General features: G+C 46.1%; 1 protein-coding gene across 1 annotated transcript in view; it reads left to right on the top strand.

Annotated features, from left to right (window-relative positions):
- LOC106817370 (N-alpha-acetyltransferase 10-like) overlaps window positions 1–12,624 on the top strand; it is a 12,916-nt gene extending 292 nt beyond the window's left edge. Inside the window, exons 2-5 of the mRNA XM_014822030.1 lie at window positions 2,885–2,983; window positions 3,145–3,203; window positions 3,630–3,836; window positions 12,443–12,624. Of these exons, the coding sequence (XP_014677516.1) occupies window positions 2,885–2,983; window positions 3,145–3,203; window positions 3,630–3,836; window positions 12,443–12,623 (546 nt within the window). The 3' untranslated portion in view covers window position 12,624. The remainder of the gene's footprint in view (window positions 1–2,884; window positions 2,984–3,144; window positions 3,204–3,629; window positions 3,837–12,442) is intronic.
- The last annotated feature ends 5,801 nt before the right edge of the window (window positions 12,625–18,425 follow it).

The following is an 18,425-nucleotide window of genomic DNA, read 5'->3' as shown; positions in this document are numbered from 1 at the left end:
TTTCTTTTCTGAACTGTGGCTTTGCGTGCTGTGTGCGCAGCAGTTTCTATGTGTCGCAAAATCAAATTTACTATAAAAATATGTGCAGATCCGCGTAAACAATGAGTAGCATTTGTGTGTATTCATACCGACTTGGCGTATGCCGGTAGTGTTATTTAGCCGTTAAAATATGGTTGATTAACTGGGAGCTGCTCAGAGTTGAATGTCGGGGTGAGGCGAAAATAGTTCTTATTATGCAATGCACAAACGCACCTTGCTATGTTAGATATTTGATTTTCATTGATATATAAAATATAATTATTATATATATATATATATATATATATATATGTGATGTGTGTGTGTGTGATGTGTGTGTGTGTGGTGTGTGCGGCGTACGTCGGTGCGTGCGGCGTGCTGCGAGTGTGTGTGTGTGTGTGAATGAGTATGCGCATGGGTGCGCGGTTTGTTACGACAGGCAGCGCGCGTGCGGGTGAGTGCCTATTATATATATAAGCAAGCTAGGTAGAAATGATTTTAAAGGTATACCTTATTCACTTTAGTCGTACAAAAGTACTGTCGTTATATGTATTATACTTTTAAATATTTCCGTTGTTTTGTATTGTATTATCGGCAAATTTTATTCTATAGATATCAGAATTCTTCAGAATCAGCAGCTATCAGAATTTTTCTCCATAAAAAGACTGTTTTCAGTACATGTATTTGTATTTGAATTGCATGCAAAATATTTAATAATATAATGATGATGATGATGATAATAATAATAATAATAAATTAGTTAACATTGTATGTGTACAGTGCACTAATCACACGTAGGTAATATATAAACGCTTTTATCTTCTCAATAAATTTTAGGAATATAAAAACTCAAAGAGGGCGCTATCGTCAGTGAGTGCTCGCATGTGTATTGACAGATTTCTATATTTCGTGAAATTTTCTTTCTTCAAGTACACTTTGATGAAACAGTAAAATTATTTTGAATAAACAAGTACAGTTTCACCAGAATATTCGATTAGCAACGGTATGTATTGACATTTGATTACAGCCTCTAGCGCAAATATCCACTAACAGTGGAGTAACACTAACTATTTTCATGATTCTGTAACATGCGTGATTCGTGAATGCCTCGTACGGGTTCAAGGATCAGAGAGCATGGTTGGGTAGCCCCTTTAAAATCGACAGGGGCGTTGTGTGAGGGTGTTGCTGGCTGAAGTTAAGGAGTCGGTGGGACAATGCAGGTACGCAGCGACTGTCATAGGCTATAGTACGCCCGAGTACTTTCCGTTATATGCGAACCCCCCGTGGTACGGCGTAACGGTTACCCAGGGTACCGCTGCCGATATAGCCACAAAGTTCCCTTCTCCGCTTTAAAAGTGTCTTACGTCAACGAATTTCCTGAAATGTTATAGTTGAAAAACCTTATTTTGTGTAATTTTTTTTAGGGCATCGAAACGTTAGTACTAACGCTTACTAAATATATCCTAAAGCTGCTCACGCTGATATAAATGTGTTTTACGCTTCTCGTGAGGTAATTTTGCCAAAATCTGTGACAGATTTTGAATTAGTGTGTACCTAAACTATTTACACAATAGCTGGGCGTCAAGCTCGGTTTGCTGCAGCTGGTTGCTGTATGGTCGATGTCATCGTGATTTTCTGTATGGTGCACAAAGTGTGCCCAACACCGTTTCTGTCTTGATTTGTGTTAGGTATATAGAATACTACAATATGCGGAAAATAAATAATATATGTTCATGGTATTATGTTTGAAAATTATTAATTAAACTGCGAAATGTTATTTTGTGTTTTTTTAATTTTCTGGCAACAAAAATGTTCTTTGTGACATCCCCCTTCAGGAGTCGGATTCAGAAGCCTAGATAAACTAAAACGATAAACAATGGGTGGGCAGAGACCAGTGCGATCAGAAAGAAGAACGAAGAGAAAAAAGCGAAAGAAGATTATATGAGACACCTCGCCGCTCCTAAGTTTACAAGGAATTTTCATTGGCATGCCACAATAATTTGCCAATGCCTCGTTTACCGGCAAAATGTTTAGCCTACTATCGCTAGCCTGCGTGCTTGGGCGCCACACAATTAATTTCGAATTCATGGCGCGATTCGTCTGTTGAATGCGAACGTTTGAGTTACATCGAACTGCACCGGCAAATTAGGGAGTTATAAGAGAAGCGTATATGAGCCATGAAAAGTAAATAGAAACGCTAATTGTATTTTCGATACCATTTATTTTGTACCGAATAAGACACAAATATACTACTGCTGTGCTCGAAATTCGGCTGACGTAGACAGTTTAACAAACTACGTTGGCGAGAGGGTCACAAGCGACCGCAATAGAATATTGTTTGGGATGATGACGTGCACTCTATTAAACATAACAATTATCTAACTTTTTATGATCTTATCGGCTTCTCTGTACTTCCACGGCCTCGGATTTATTATATGTGCGCTATCACTGAGCATGTAGTTACGTGTCACGCGAGTAATTATTAGAATTGATAAGATGAAACTTCCCGAACACGAACAAACGCCGCCATTTTCCAATACTAGATATCCCATAATACGTAGCGAAAGTTCGTGAATTTTCGCGTACAAAAAGAGACATAAGAACATCCATTGTTTTCAAGCAACCAGGCATTTTGTATGGAAGGGTGTCAGGCTCCTACGACGTGTATCAGTCGGAGAGCCTGGTCGGTTTACCTCCGATAGTACCCTGGGGGAAATAGACCTTATCAGCCCTATTACACCGCTACTCGTACTGAGTAGCTGTACTGTACCATAGCTGCCATCGCTGTTCGGATCTTTACACTAGACTAGTCACTACAAATTATTGCACGCAATTGATTACGTAAATTTTCTTTTAACACTCACAGCCAGAAGATCTGATGAATATGCAGCATTGTAACCTGCTATGTCTGCCCGAGAACTACCAGATGAAATATTACTTCTACCATGGACTGTCCTGGCCACAGGTAAAATATGATATCTACAAATTTAATTGTCTCTCTGGGAGATTTGTTCAGAACAAGCACGTGAAACCTATTATTTTTCTGAACTTTGAAAGTAGTTGATTGTGGTAACTGTTTTAGATTCATGCAATGTTTGTCATGACAACTTTATCGTTTTTTTACAGCTTTCCTACGTTGCAGAGGATGAGAAGGGCAAGATTGTTGGCTACGTGCTCGCAAAAATGTAAGCGCTCGACTGTACATTGTTCCGGATGCCGCTCCTAGTCTTGCTCAGTGGCCGCACGATTGGTCACAGTCCTACGTGCCAATGGCTGGCTACATGACAAAATGAATAGGTTTTTCAAGTTCTGAATATTCAGCAATAAGATGAATTCACATTAGGTAGTACCGTTGGCATTGCTAAGACCTTTGATTATAATAAATCTCATCCAAGAATATGGGATATGTGGGATTGGTGACTTTTGAGCAGGACTCGCACATTTTTATGGCTGCTACCATGGGTCATGCATGTAGTAAATTTACATATGTCCTGACAAGTTTCGGTTTCGGTACAAAGATGCTACATAATTTCCGGATTTTTATTTTTTTAATGTTAAAAGTTCCGGAAAAAAATCTGAAAAAAATACGCTGCTCGTCGGTGCGTTTGCAGGGAGGAGGATGCCGAGGATGACCCGCACGGACACATCACTTCGCTCGCCGTGAAGCGCTCGCACCGGCGACTCGGACTCGCCCAGAAGCTCATGGACCAGGCTTCGCGAGCGATGATCGAGAGCTTCGGAGCTAAATACGTCTCGCTGCACGTGCGCAAGAGCAACCGCGCCGCGCTGCACCTCTACGAAAACACGCTCAGGTTCTCGTAAGTGTTCCTCCATGTTCCTTAAGCCTGGGACACACCATGCAAATTTATTCGCACGTCCGAAGCGAAAATATCAAACATGTTTAATCGCTGCGAATTTCGGTGCGGATGAAATTTATTTCCGTTGTTTTGTATTGTATTACTCGGAAATTTTATTCTATTAGAATATCAGAATTCTTCAGAATCAGCAGCTATCAGAATTTTTCTCCATAAAAAAGACTGTTTTCAGTACATGTATTTGTATTTGAATTGCATGCAAAATATTTAATAATAATAATGATGATGATGATGATGATAATAATAATAATAATAAATTAGTTAACATTGTATGTGTACAGTGTACTAATCACACGTAGGTAATATTATAAACGCTTTACTTCTGCATAAATTTTAGGAATATAAAATCTCAAAAGAGGGCGCTATCGTCAGTGAGTGCTCGCATGTGTATTGACAGATTTCTATATTTCGTGAATTTTCTTTCTTCAAGTACACTTTGATGAAACAGTAAAATTATTTGTGAATAAACAAGTACATTTTCACCATGAATATTCGATTAGCAACGGTATGTATTGACATTTGATTACAGCTCTACGCAAATACCCACTAACAGTGAGTAACACTATTCACTAACATTCTCATGATTCTGTAACATGACTCATGAGTGATTCGTGAATGCCTCGTACGGTGTTCAAGGATAGAGAGCATGGTTGGTATGTAATTTTCGTTAATGTGTGGGTAGCACCTTTAAAATCGACACGGGCGTTGTTGAGGGTGTTGTTGGCTGAAAGTAAGGGTACGGTGGGACAATGCAGGGTACGCAGCGATATAGGCTATAGTATCCCCGAGGTACTTTCCGTTATATCGAACCGTAACGGCGTACGGTACCCAGGGTACCCTCCGATATAGCCACAAGTTCCCTTCTCGCTTAACACTACGTTGGCGAGAGGTCACAAGCCGACGCAAATAGAATATTGTTTGGGATGACGTGCACTGCTATTAATAGCAGTAAAATTACTCTAACTTTTTATGAATTCTTTTATCGCTTCTCCTGTACTTCCACGCCGATCGAATTTATGTATATGTGGCGCTAATACTGAGCATTATTTACGTGTCAGCGAGTACATTATTAGAATTGATAAGATGAAACTCCGAACAAACCCGGCCGCCCATTTTCCAATACTGAGATATCCATCAATACGTTAGCGAAAGTCGTGAATTTTTCGCCGGTACAAAAAGAGCATAGAACAGTCCTTGTTTTCGAAGGCGCAACCAGTGGCATTTCGTATGGAAGGGTGTCAGGCTCCTACGACGTGTATGCAGTTTCGAGATGCTGTCCGGTTTATCTCCGATGAGTACCTGGGGACATTAGACACTTATCAGCCCTAGTACTTCCGCTACTCGTACTGAGTAGCTGTAACTGTACCATAGAGCTGCCATCGCTGTCGGATCTTTTAGCACATAGACTAGTCACTACAAATTATGTCACGCATTGAATTACGTAAATTTTCTTTTAACACTCACAGCCAGAAGATCTGATGAATATGCAGGGCATTTAACCTGCTATGTCTGCCCGAGAACTACCAGATGAAATATTCCTTCTACGACCATGGACTGTCCTGGCCACAGGTAAAATATGATATCTACATAATTTAATTGTCTCTCTGTGCAGAGGTTGTGTCCGAATGAGACTGGATACTAGAGAAGCGTTGGCCGAAGGAGGTGTTTAATCCGAAGTGCTGCGGCGATGCTTGCCGCGCAGGTTCCGCGCAAGGCGCACGCGCGCGCGGAACGCGTACGAGCAGTATGCAGCGCCTGGTCACGCTATGATCCGTGCGCACGAATGAATTGGCCGGCGGCAGCGGATCCATAGCTGCCAGCGAACAGGTCCGCAATTATAGTGGGGGACACAGGAGGGTAGACATTTGGGACGTGAATCAGTGTTCACTGTTATAAAAACATAATGGTCCTCTGTTCCGTAACCACCGAGCTGTGTGACGCGAAATCACGAGAAAGAACGTAACGAAAATTCTCCGCGTTCGCGGAAGCCTTGCCCAAGTAAATGGAAATGGTGCAAGGACTAAAGGCTACATAGACTGGGAACTCGCTCGCCACTCTCGATTACGCCATCGAGTGACTAAGCTAAGCGCGAGAACACGTAGCAATGCTGAGAGGGTCTATTGCCCCGGGTAGCTGCCCGGACACGTACCCTTGGGTACGGTCTGAATATACTGAACGTACCCTGGTACCATCTAATATGCGGATACCGTACGCTCGCGCTATCAGCTACACGAGTCTAGGTGAGTTGCCCTACGCCTACTCTTAACGGCCGATACCCGCAACTTGAATCCATTAAGAACTTGGTAAGTAATAGATTTCGTATTTAGTTAGGGCATATATATTTTATTTGAAACGGCTTCTTAAGTGCTGTTGTCTAGTATGGGGTATTCTAACCGCTAGCAAATGACGCTTTCTTGAGCCTAGTAGTAAGTAGTAGTAGCTATACCTATAGTACTAAGTAGTAGTAGTACTGTCGATAGTAGTCTAGTAGTAGCTAGTGGGTTCAAGCGATAGAGGAACATGGTCCCAATATTAAGTGGGCCCGAATGTAATGACCATGGCAATAAAAACCAATGTCATTTTACATCAATATAGAATATAGATATTATAGTCAATATAATAGGTTATGGGGTTATGGTTAGGGTTCGCATTATTAGTAATGTTGAATATACCAGTTACCTAGTGATAGCTCCAAGAAACTGCGTATTGCTAGGGTATAGAATAACCGTATATGACAATGCCTCGACAGCCATTTGGTCGGGCTATCACTAGAACAGAGCTAGTCATTAATTAGCTATTACTATTAGGAGCTCCTGCCGTCCTGGTACGTTACTAGTACTAGTACTAGTAGTGCTGGAACGTTAGACAGTAACTACTACTACTAATACGTAGTAGTAGTACTAGTAATTAGTAGTAATTATTGTAACATGTACTTGTAGTAATAGAGTACAAAATTAGTATTCGTAGTGTGGAATGTAATACCGACTACTCGGCACTAGTCTAACGTTTTCCTCTACTCAATTTCGCCTATAATCACGCTGTAAAATGCCTGGTCAAATATGCTCATGTGCAACACACTAAGTAGACCGAACGCACGACGCCGGCTGTGCCACAAGCAGCTTTGAAACGTTTCAATAAAATAGTAATGCTAAAGAAACACGAAATCTAAGTAATAGTAGTCAGTACTACAACATAGCTGTGCTGCGTGCACAAACAACATGAGATAAGAGAATGTTTAACATCATAGACTGGTGTAAGTAGGAGTTCGACAGTTCCGACAGGCTTCGGCCAGACGCTACACTTACGTGAGTGTAGGCGATATGCGGCGGAGTAAAGGTGGCAGAACGGGTACGCCAGTCTAAGATATGCGCTCTAGATTCGGGCGTTCGGTGCGCCGTGCTATCCGCAATGACCATACGTGTATTACCCTCATGCAACAACAACAAACAAAGAAGAAACTAGAAATTCGTTATTTGACGGCAAAGAAAGCGCCGCGCGAATAACGAAATCTTCGAATTGGAAGGCATGTTCTAAGAAAGTCGAGCTCCCTGTTAGTCAAAGCCGTCGTCGAATAGCCAGAACTGCTCATGTCAGCGAAGTTGGTGCTTTAGCGTTATATATGTAAACCGTGTAATGGTGAAGTGAGGGGACAGCAAATGAACGTGTTAGAAGCGCCGGCCAGCGGCGTGTGGCAGGCGCTCGCGCGGATATCCGCTGCAGAATGTCTAGAACAAAGCACGATGAAACCTATTATTTTTCTGAACTTTTGAAAAGTAGTTGATTGTGGTAACTGTTTTATGATTCATGCAAATGTTTGTCCATGACACACTTAATTTCGTTTTTTACACGCTTTCTCGGATACGTTTGCAGAGGATGAAAGGGCAGATTGTTGGCTACATGTGCTCCAAAAAAGTAAGCAGCTCGAACTGTATCATTGTTCGGATGCCGCTCGCTACGTCTTGCTCAGTGGCGCACGATTGGTCACAGTCCTACGCTGCCAATGGCTGGCTACATGACGAATAATGAATAGGTTTTTCAGGGATTCGAATATTCAGGGCAATAAAGATGAATTCACATAGGTAGTACCCGTTGGCATTGGCTAAGACCTTATGATTTAATAAATCTCATCAAGAACTTGGATATTGTGGATTGGTGACTTTTGAGGCAGGACTCCGCACATTTATGGCTGCTATCCCTGGGTCATGCATTGTAAATTTACATATTCTGACAAGGTTTGGGGTTGGTACAAAGATGCTTACATTTCGATTTTTTTTTTTTATATGTTAAAAGTTCCGGAAAAAATCTGAAAAAATACCTGCTCCATACGGCTGGCGTTGTGCCAGGGAGAGGCGCGAGGACGACCCGCACAGGACACAATCACTTCGCTCACGCGCGTGAAGCGCTCGCGCATACCGGCGACTCGGCTCGCGCAGAAGCTCAATGGAACGCAGGCTTTCGCGAGACGATGAATCGAGAGCTTCGAGGAGGCTATAATACGTCTCGCTGGCCACCGTCGGCAAGGCAACCCGCGCTCGCGCTGCACCTCTACAAAACACGCTCAGGTTCTCGTAAGTGTTCCTTGCCTATTTCCTTAAAGCCTGCGGAAACACACCATGCAAATTTATTCCACGTGCCGAAGCGAAAAATATCAAGACATGTTAACTCGCTGCGAATTTCGGTGCGGATGTAAATTTGCCCGGCTGCTTCGAGGGAAAACACACCATGGCGATTTTTCAATCGCTGTCAGAGACGTGCAAATAAATGTCGGCATGGTGTGTCCCCCGCTTATAACGCAAACTCGAGGCAGAAGGTAAAGAAAAAGGAGAAAGCAGGGCGCTAATCCAAGCCATATTTCATACCAAATGCCGGCGCCCAAAGTTACGAACCCCGTAGCAAAACATCCAAATTACAAATTGGCAATAAAACACGCCGCCAATAAGTGAGATATAAATCTTATCATGTTTCTATGCGTTAATTGCACTGTTTTGTAATAATCAAATTGCTCATATAAGATCTATAATCTATTATCTGAATACAATTTAATGTTATTATACATACTCCACACCCTCCTCGCTTCGGCTCAGACGGTGAGACTCCCTGATTTTTTTCGCCTAGGCTAACACGCCTGGTGCCGATCGTTCGCAAGGATTCAGGCGAGATCGAACCAAAGTACTCGACGGCAACGGTGAAGGACGCATAGCCATCGCAAGCGCAACCTGGCAGACTGTCGCAAAAACAAATGAGCATGCAATGCGCGATGCGCGTGTTTCCGCCGTCTGTCGCGGTTACGCGCAGTCAGTAAATTTTTAAATCTCACCGACGGTGTGCCTGCAGCGTGTAGATTCACGCGATTGATGGTGTATACCGCGAAGGCAGGACGTACGGCCACGATTTGTATGTAGCGTTGTTATCGTTTTTGATGACGCGTGATATCATATAAGAATGTGCGCAGACTTGTACTGACAAGTCTACTGTAGGACTCACGTACGTGCCGTGACTGTTTGACAGCGTACGTGACAGTGACTTGTTTGAGCAAGTACGTGACAGTGACAAGTTTGACACGTATCGTTGGCAGTGACCGTTTGACACGTTACGTGACAGTGACCGTTTTGACACGCGTACGTGGCCGTGAACCGTTTGGACACCGTAACGTCAGCCGTGACCGTTGTGACCACGTACGTGGCAGTGACGGTTTTTGCACGTACGTGGACAGGTGACCGTTTTGACACGTACGTGGCAGTGACGTTTGAGCACGTACGTGACCGTGACCGTTTGACACGTACGTGCAGCGTGACGGTTTTGACACATACGTGACCGTGACCGTTTGACACGTACGTGACCGTGACCGTTTGACACGTACGTGACCATGACCGTTTGACACGTACGTGACAGTGATCGTTTGACACGTACGTGACGGTGACCGTTTGACACGTGCGTGACAGTGACCGTTTGACACGTACGTGACCGTGACCGTTTGACACGTACGTGACCGTTTGATCTCTGGTTTCTCGCTTTCGTTCTGTGTGTCCCCCCGCTTGACATGCTCACTTGTTTCGCATTGCAGCACAGCGTCAAGTATTCGTCGGAGCTCGCCAGCGACGCGGCGAAGGCCGTGACGGTGCCGTAGCCGCGTCCCTGGGGGTCTTCCCCTGGGAGTCTTCCCCCAGGAATCTTCTCCGGGGAATTACCGTCGACGGCCCGGGGAGGTTTTCGCGGGAATTCGGAGACGACGTTCGGCGCAAATCGCGGAGATGCTGCTTCGACGGGGAGCACCACTTGACGTTCGTTAGTGGATTGCGCGGGACGGACGATTCGATGGACGATTCGATGGAATTTGGAGACGTCTCATCGACTGCGCGGAAGAAGGAAACACTTGGCAAGAGTTTCTCCCTCCCCCCATGGGTTGGTGTCTGCGTCGGAGGGAGAAACACTTGGCAAGAGTTCCTCCCCCGTTGTGGGATGGCATCTGCGTCGGAGGGAGAAACACTTGGCAAGAGTTTCTCCCTCCCCCCATGGAATGGCTTCTGCGTCGGAGGGAGAAACACTTAGCAAGAGTTCCTCCCCCTTGTGGGAGGCCATCGAGGTTCTTAACGCGCAAAGGAGGTTTTGTTCGGCGTGTGTGCGTCCGTGTTTGCCCACGAGAGAAGAGACGCCTCGTCCACTATTTGCCGCAACATATTAGTTAGCGAGCTGTGCAGCCATGATTTGCACGGTCAGTTTTGAAACGTGTAGCACGGCCTAAATTATTGATCTAAAGCCCGAAAAAGTGCAAAATTGCACTCCCAAATATTTTTCCTGCACTCGCACAATACTCATTTCTGGCTAATACGCTGATTTGCCGTGATGTAGGTTTAAAGCAAGCTTGTGTTGTGGCACATCGTATTTTTACTGCATGCGTCACGTAGCATTGACACGTTAGTTAGACCCTCTTTCAGCTTTGAAAATGAATTCGAAAAAATGCGTGTGCATTCCGTCTCTCTCTTTTCGGTTCGCGTAACATCTGGATTTTGCTTCTCTCTCGCGTAATAATAAAACACTGTAAATATTTTTAAGACGATCCACATCTCTGTCTAGCGTTTTATTTCCGTTCGCATACACGATCTCTCGTTTAGCGCGAATTTTTGCAACGAGCTCGTTATCCGGGAGCCGCGACGACGCTTCGCGCGCCGTCGTCACGGCAACCGCTTCCGATTGTACGAGTCGATGAAGCCGTACTGAACGTAGCCGCCGTCGTTGCGCGCGAACATCGACGGCGAGACGGCGGTACGGAGGCTGCGGAACTCCTCCCTCACGGCGCTGAAGTGCACGTGGGCGGGGGCGGGCCGGCCGCCCTCGGGGATGAACGGCCGCAGCCGATCGAGGAGGTGTCCGGGCCAGAACGCGTTGCAGTCGCTCGTCTGGTGCAGGTCAGCGTACCTGCGTGACAGGTGAAGCGTTGCTCGTTAGTCGCAGGTGGGGGCGGAGGGGGGGGGCGTGCCGCGGAGAGGTGGGTAGAGCAGAGATGCCAACCACTACGATTTATCAGTATTTTATACGAATTTCTATTCCTTTTGCACCACTACGACCAGTTTGTATCAAACTACAAATTTCACTGTGATCAGGGAAAAAAAAATTTGTCAATTATTGTCATTTTTTGTCAATTTATTGTCATTTTTGACCCTCAGAATGCAGGAAATTGCATCTCAGAATGTTGGCAAGTGACCGTTTGACAACGTTAACGTGACAGTGACCGGTTTTGACACCGTACGTGGCAGTGAACCGGTTTGGACACGTACGTCAGCCGTGACCGTTTGACACGTACGTGGCAGTGACGCGTTTTTTGGGCACGTACGTGGACAGGTGACCGTTTTGACACGTACGTGGCAGTGACCGTTTGAGACACGTACGTGACCGTGACCGTTTGACACGTACGTGGCAGCGTGACGGTTTGACACATACGTGACCGTGACCGTTTGACAGACGTACGTGAGCCGTGACCGTTTGACACGTACGTGACATGACCGTTTGCAACACGTACGTGACAGTGATCGTTGACACGTAAGCGTGACGGTGACCCGTTTTGACGAGTGCAGTGACAAAGCGAAAATATCAAACATGTTTAATCGCTGCGAATTTCGGTGCGGATGAAATTTGCCCGCGCTTGAGGGGACACACCATGCGATTTTACAATCGCTGTCGACGTGCAAATAAATTCGCATGGTGTGTCCCCCGCTTTACGCAAACTCGAGCAGAAGGTAAAGAAAAGAAGGAAAAGCAGGGCCTAATCCAAGCCATATTTCATACCAAATTCCGGCGCCCAAATTACGACCCCCTAGCAAAACATCCAAATTACAAAATTCATAAAACGCCCAAATTAGTGAATTAAATCTTCATGTTTCTATCGTTATGCACTGTTTTATAATAAAATGCTCATATAAGATCTATAATCTATTATCTGAATACAATTTTAATGTTATTATACATCTCCACACCCTCCCTCGCTTCGCTCAGACGGTGAGACTCCCTGATTTTTTTCCCTGGCTAACACCCTGGTGCGCGATCGTTCGCAGGATCAGCGAGATCGAACCAAAGTACTACGCAGACGGTGAGGACGCATACGCCATGAAGCGCAACCTGGCAGACTTCGCAAAACAAGTGAGCATGCATGCGCGATGCCGCGTGTTCCGCCGTCGGTCGCGGTTACGCGCGTCAGTAAATTTTAAATCTCACGACGTGCGCCTCAGCGTGTAATTCAGCGATTGTTGGTGTATACGCGGAAGGCAGGACGTACGGCCGACGATTGGATGTAGCGTTGTTATCGTTTGATGACCGTGATCATATAAGAATGTGTGCAGACTCGTTAGACTAAGTGGAATCAAGTCTACTGTAGGACTCACGTACGTGACCGTGACTGTTTGACACGTACGTGACAGTGACTGTTTGACAAGTACGTGACAGTGACCGTTTGACACGTACGTGANGAGGAGAGCAGAGCGAGGAAGTAGGGAGAGAGAGAACGAAGAGGGAGACGAGAGAGGAGAGAGGGAGAGAGACCGCAGAGAGACGAGAGACGAGAGGAGCCAGAGAGAGAGAGACGGCAGGGAGAGAGGAGAGAGAGAGAGGAGAGAGAGAAGAGGAGGAGAGAGGAGACGAGTAGAGAGGAGAGAAGAGAGAAGAGAGGAGATGAGAGACGAACGACGAGACGAGAAGAGAGATGAGAAAGGGAGAGAGAGAGAGGAGAGAGGAGAAGAAGAGAAGAGAAGAAGAGAGAGAGAGAGGAGAGAGAGGAGTAGAGAGGAGAGAGGAGAGAGAGAGAGAGATGACGGAGAGAGGAGAGAGGAGAGAGAGAGAGGAGATGGAAGAGAGAGAGACGAGAGAGAACGAAGAGAGAGAGATGGAGAAGAGACGAGAGAGGTAGAGAGAGAGAGAGATAGAGGAAGAGAGAGGAGGGGGGAGAGAGAGAGAGAGAGAGATGAGAGAGAGGAGACGAGAGGAGACGAGAAGAGAGAGGGGAGAGCGCGAGCGAGAGCGAGAGAGCAGAGAGAGGAGAGATAGAGAGAGTGAGGAGAGAGAGAGAGAGAAGAGAGAGAGAGGAGGGAGAGGGACCAGAGAGGAAGAGAGAGAGAGGATGAGAGAGAGAGAGAGAGAGAGACGAGAGAGAGATGAGAGAGACGAGAGAGAGAGATGGAGAGCAGAGAAGAGAGAGAGAGCAGAGAGAGAGAGAGAAGACCAGAGAGAGAGATGAGAGGAGACGAGAGGAGAGAGAGACGAGAGGATAGAGAGAGCGAGAGAGGAGAGAGAGAGAGAGAGAGAGGGGCGAGAAGGGGAGAGGGAGAAGGGAGAAAGGGGGAGAGAGGGGAGGAGAGGGAGAGAGCGGAGAGGAGAGAGAGGAGAGAGAGGAGGAAAGAAAGGAGAGGGAGAGTGAGAATGAAGCGAAATGAAGGGGAAGGGGTAGAGAGAGTTCGAGAGACGTGAGGAAATGGAGAGAGTTCACGATTAGTGGAGGTAGAAAGAGGAGAGGGAGAAGAGTTCCAGGATAGATGGAGGTAGAAAGAGAGAGAGGATGGAGAGAGAAGAGAGAGGAGAGAGAGAGAGACGGAGAGAAGAGAGAGAGAGAAGAGAGGAGAGAAGAGAGGAGAGAGAGACAAGAATGAGAACGATGGAGACAGAGGCAGGAGGAGAGGGCGACATGAAGGGAGGGGGGAAGCGAGTTAACTCTATTGATCCGGGGTGAACTGTTTGATCCAACTCGGCGTCTAAAACATTGGTGGCCTTGCGCGCCGCGTCCGGTAGACACGAACCATTATAGCTTTACTGACATGATTAACGATGACGATGACGATGACCGATGACGAATTGACGATGACGCATGATCGATGTACGAAAAAGAAGAAGAAGAGTAGGGAGTGGTGACGAGAGAATTGAGATGATGCATGATGATGATGATGATGACGATGTTGATGGCGACGATGACGATTGACGATAGCGATGATCAGTCTCCGTACATTAATAGCCCTCCCCTTCCCAATTCCCCCTCCCTCCCGACCCCGCACACGCCTGTGTTTATAAACGCGAACCCGCGTCGCATAGCAACAGATCGTCACACAACGCGCGCGCACGCACCCTCCCGCACATGACACCTATAGATACATAAAAGTGTATAGGGCGAATAAAAAATATTGGACGCTTGATGACAGATTAATGTACTATGTATATGGGTGGGGCGGAGTACTGTGGCTACTGAATGCGGATATATTTAATGTAGTGCGTGACGGTCGCGGTGCGTGCGTGCCTGCGTGCGTTGCGCGCGTGCGTGTTTTGAGGTGTCGAATTCTTTCATTGGTAAACTCGACATTGGCATGAACTGCGATGTGATGGATATAGAGGGAGGAAGGGAAAGGGGAGAGAGAAGACAGATAAGAGAAAGAGATGAGAGGAGAGAGAGAGAGAGACGAGAGAGAAGAGAGAGAGAGAGAGAGAGAAGAGAGCAGAGAGAGAGAGAGGAGAGAGAGACGAGACGAGAGAAGAGAGATGAGAGAAGGAGAGAGAGGAGAGAGCGATAAGCGATAGCGCGCAGTGATGTGAGTGAGTGAGACGTAGCAGAAAGTTGAGATCACTTCACAGACTTCGCGCAGCTGCTCAATTACATCTCCATCTCTCCGTCACCGCTACACCGGATCTCTCCTTCCACTCTCTCTCATTCGTTCTCTGCTCTCTCTCTCTCTCTCCTCTCTCTCCCTCTCTCTCCCCCTTTCTCTCGACTTCTCTCTCTCTCTCTCTCTCTCTCTCTCTTCTCTTTCTCTTTCTTGCTCCTTCCCCTCTCTGCTTTCTTTCTCTTTCTCGCTCTCTTGCCTTTCTTTCTCTTTTCTCGCTCTCTTCTTTCTCTCTCTCTCCTCTCTCTTTCTCTCTCTCTCTCTTCTCTCTCTCTCTCTCTTCTCTCTATATTATATATATATATATATATATATACTTTATATCTATTCGCTCTCTCTCTCTCTCTCTCTTCTCTTCTCTCTCTCTCTCTCATCTATATATAATATATCTATTATTCATGTATATATCTAGTATATTATTTTGAGTTCGTATGTTTATGCTATGATGTGCTGTGTCGTAGCGTGCCGTGCCGTCGCGTGCGTGCGTGCTCGTGCCGTGCGTGCGTGGTGTGTGTTATTGTATGTCATTGTATGTATCTTGCCAATAGGCGGCCAAACCGCCAAACGATCTGGATGGAATTTTCACAGGGCATTCTTATACCCGGGCTCCGAATGTTTCCTAGATGAAAAAACCTTGGTCTTTCAAAAACCGTCAAAACTCACCGAAAAATCCCGTGAAACCGCGTCAATTACAATATCGTGAAATCTCACACAAATGTCAACACGACTGTACAGTCAGTGCTGCCACACAGCAGCAAAATCGATCTCCCTCACCTTCATCCCGAGCTGCTGGTATACTATTTGTTTGAAACCGAAACCAATACTATACAACACACCCACAACCACACCAGTTTCAACCAGTCAGAGCTACTACTCACTCAGGCCTCAGAGCAGAGTTTCAGATTCAGATGTTACGATCTCACAAATGCATTGCTCCATCGATAGCTATGCTCCAGTTTCTTCATTCACTAGGAAAATTCTTCCATTATCATGTGCATGGTTGCGTGTCTCTATCTATACTTATGCGGCAGCATAATATGACAATATTCTGTATTACTTAGCTCCTGATACTATATTCCTTTATTCCTGCTACGAATCTCACAATGGATAGCTGTACGTGGGGAGCTCAAGAGTTGAGAGACGCCGGGAATCTCTACATATTTCACCAGATAATACAGACGTCAAAACATTATCTTTATCACGAGGCTTTAATTCAAATGAAAAAGTCCAACCCATTACCTACATGCTTTAAATAACTTTTTGTCATTTACCACCATATTTCACTATTATGTTTCCAGTGGCGTGCTAAGATCGTTGTGCGTCATCTATAATGTATACGTGTCGGCGTACACGTTTTTCGTTTTCCCAGCTTATTATTCTTCATTACACTCATTTCTAAATATTAATAATTGTCTGCAACTAGTTATTGTCGATTTTCACCAATTTCCTATCTTGCTCCCATTATTTATAGTACTATGAATTAGTAGCACGATTCATACCAGCGCAGCGGGTAACCCGCAGCTAGTATATATATTATATATATATATACGATATATTATATATAATATCTCCCCTGTCTCCTTCTCTGACTTCCTCTGTGTGGCCGTGGTCTCCCTCATGTACGTGCTGGCGGTGACGAGCGCAGACAGGCAGCCCTTTCCCGTTAAAATAACTTTGCTAATTTATTGGAGCGTTAATCGATTTATTAATTGCGCCGCATTTGATCAGCTGGCGGTTTCCATGCCAACTCGGTCGTCACGGTTACGTAAACGCCGCGTTTGTCGTTACACACGCACGCACGCACGCACACGCACTCACGCGCGCGTAGACGCACGTGCTTACGCACGTGCACACGTAACATACGTATGCATACACACACGCACGCGCACGCACGCACACGCACTCACTCGCGCTTGTGCGCACAAAACACGTTACATACGTTATGTAATACCACATGCATCGCACACACCGCTGTGCGCGCGCCACGACAGGGCGCTACGCACACACAAACACAAACGCCACACACACACACCACACACACACGCACGCACACCACGCACGCACGCACGCACACACACACACGCACGCACGCCATAACACACACACACACACAACACGCCACACAGACACACGCACGCACGCACACACACACGCACGCACACATTACACAGCACACACACGCCACACAGCATACACACCACACACACACACGCACGGCACACATACACACACCACACCACACCACACACACACACACACGCACGCACACGCCACGCACGCACGCACCGCACACACACACACACACACACTCAAACACTCACACACACACACACACACACACACATACACACACACACACACACACACACACACACACACACACACACACGCACGCACACAGACACACCTACGACAGGCTGGAGTCGTGAAGGCGTATCGAGTCACACACGGCCTACACACACACGCGCGCGCTCTCTATTGTCTCGCTATCATTGTTCAGCCTCCACCCCCGCGCGCGCCTGCTGCCATAGCAGGGGGCTTCCCTTTGTCCTGCCTGCCCCTCCCTCCCGCGCGCGCGGGTGGGGGTGGACGATGCAGTGTGGGTGGCGGAGCGAGGCTGCGGTGTGGGTGGCGGAGAGAGGCTGCTACGTGATGAAAGCAATGTCCTCATCTTCTCGTGTTCTTACCTGCACCGAATTTAGGCTTATCAAGTTATGTGCTTGTGCTCCATGCTCCTGTCCCCTTCTGCTCGTCCGCCTCCCGTTCTTCTTCCTTGTGTTTCCTCATCCTCATCCCCACCCTCATCTTCTTCATCTCTTCATCCTCACCCTTTTCCTCCTACTCTTTCTCCTTCTTTTTCCCCTCGTCTCTTCCTCATCATCATCATCGTCATCATCATCATCATCATCATCATCATCATCATCATCATCATCATCATCGTCATCATCATCATCATCATCATAATCATCATCATCATCATCATCATCATCGTCGTCGTCGTCACTCACTGTCCGCATCCTCGCTCGTGCATGCTTGCATCTTCTCATATCTTGGCCCTGCCCTCAAAAAGAGGGAGTCCGCAGCCAAATGAGGGAGTCCGCAGTCTGAGGTTCAAAATTAAAGATATTAACAATAACGCATGTGCTTATTTTTAAGATTCATGCAGTTGCACGTCTGCCAAATTTTCTTTGGACATTAGCTGAACAAATGCAGTAATTCCGCGAGGCCGTGCTCCGGAACGAACTAGTTAGTATGGCAGAATTTTCAGGGAGGCACACGGACTCCTGCGTAATATGTCAAATCAGAGAGTCCGACAGTAAATCAGGGAGTATTTGACTCCGGACTCCCGTTAATTTCGCACCCTGCATCAAGATTATATAATATTATATAAGATAACATC

Source organism: Priapulus caudatus, unplaced genomic scaffold (genome assembly GCF_000485595.1).
Source record: "Priapulus caudatus unplaced genomic scaffold, Priapulus_caudatus-5.0.1 Scaffold1704, whole genome shotgun sequence".
NCBI lineage: Eukaryota > Metazoa > Priapulida > Priapulimorpha > Priapulimorphida > Priapulidae > Priapulus > Priapulus caudatus.
This window is presented reverse-complemented; position numbering and strand designations above follow the sequence as displayed.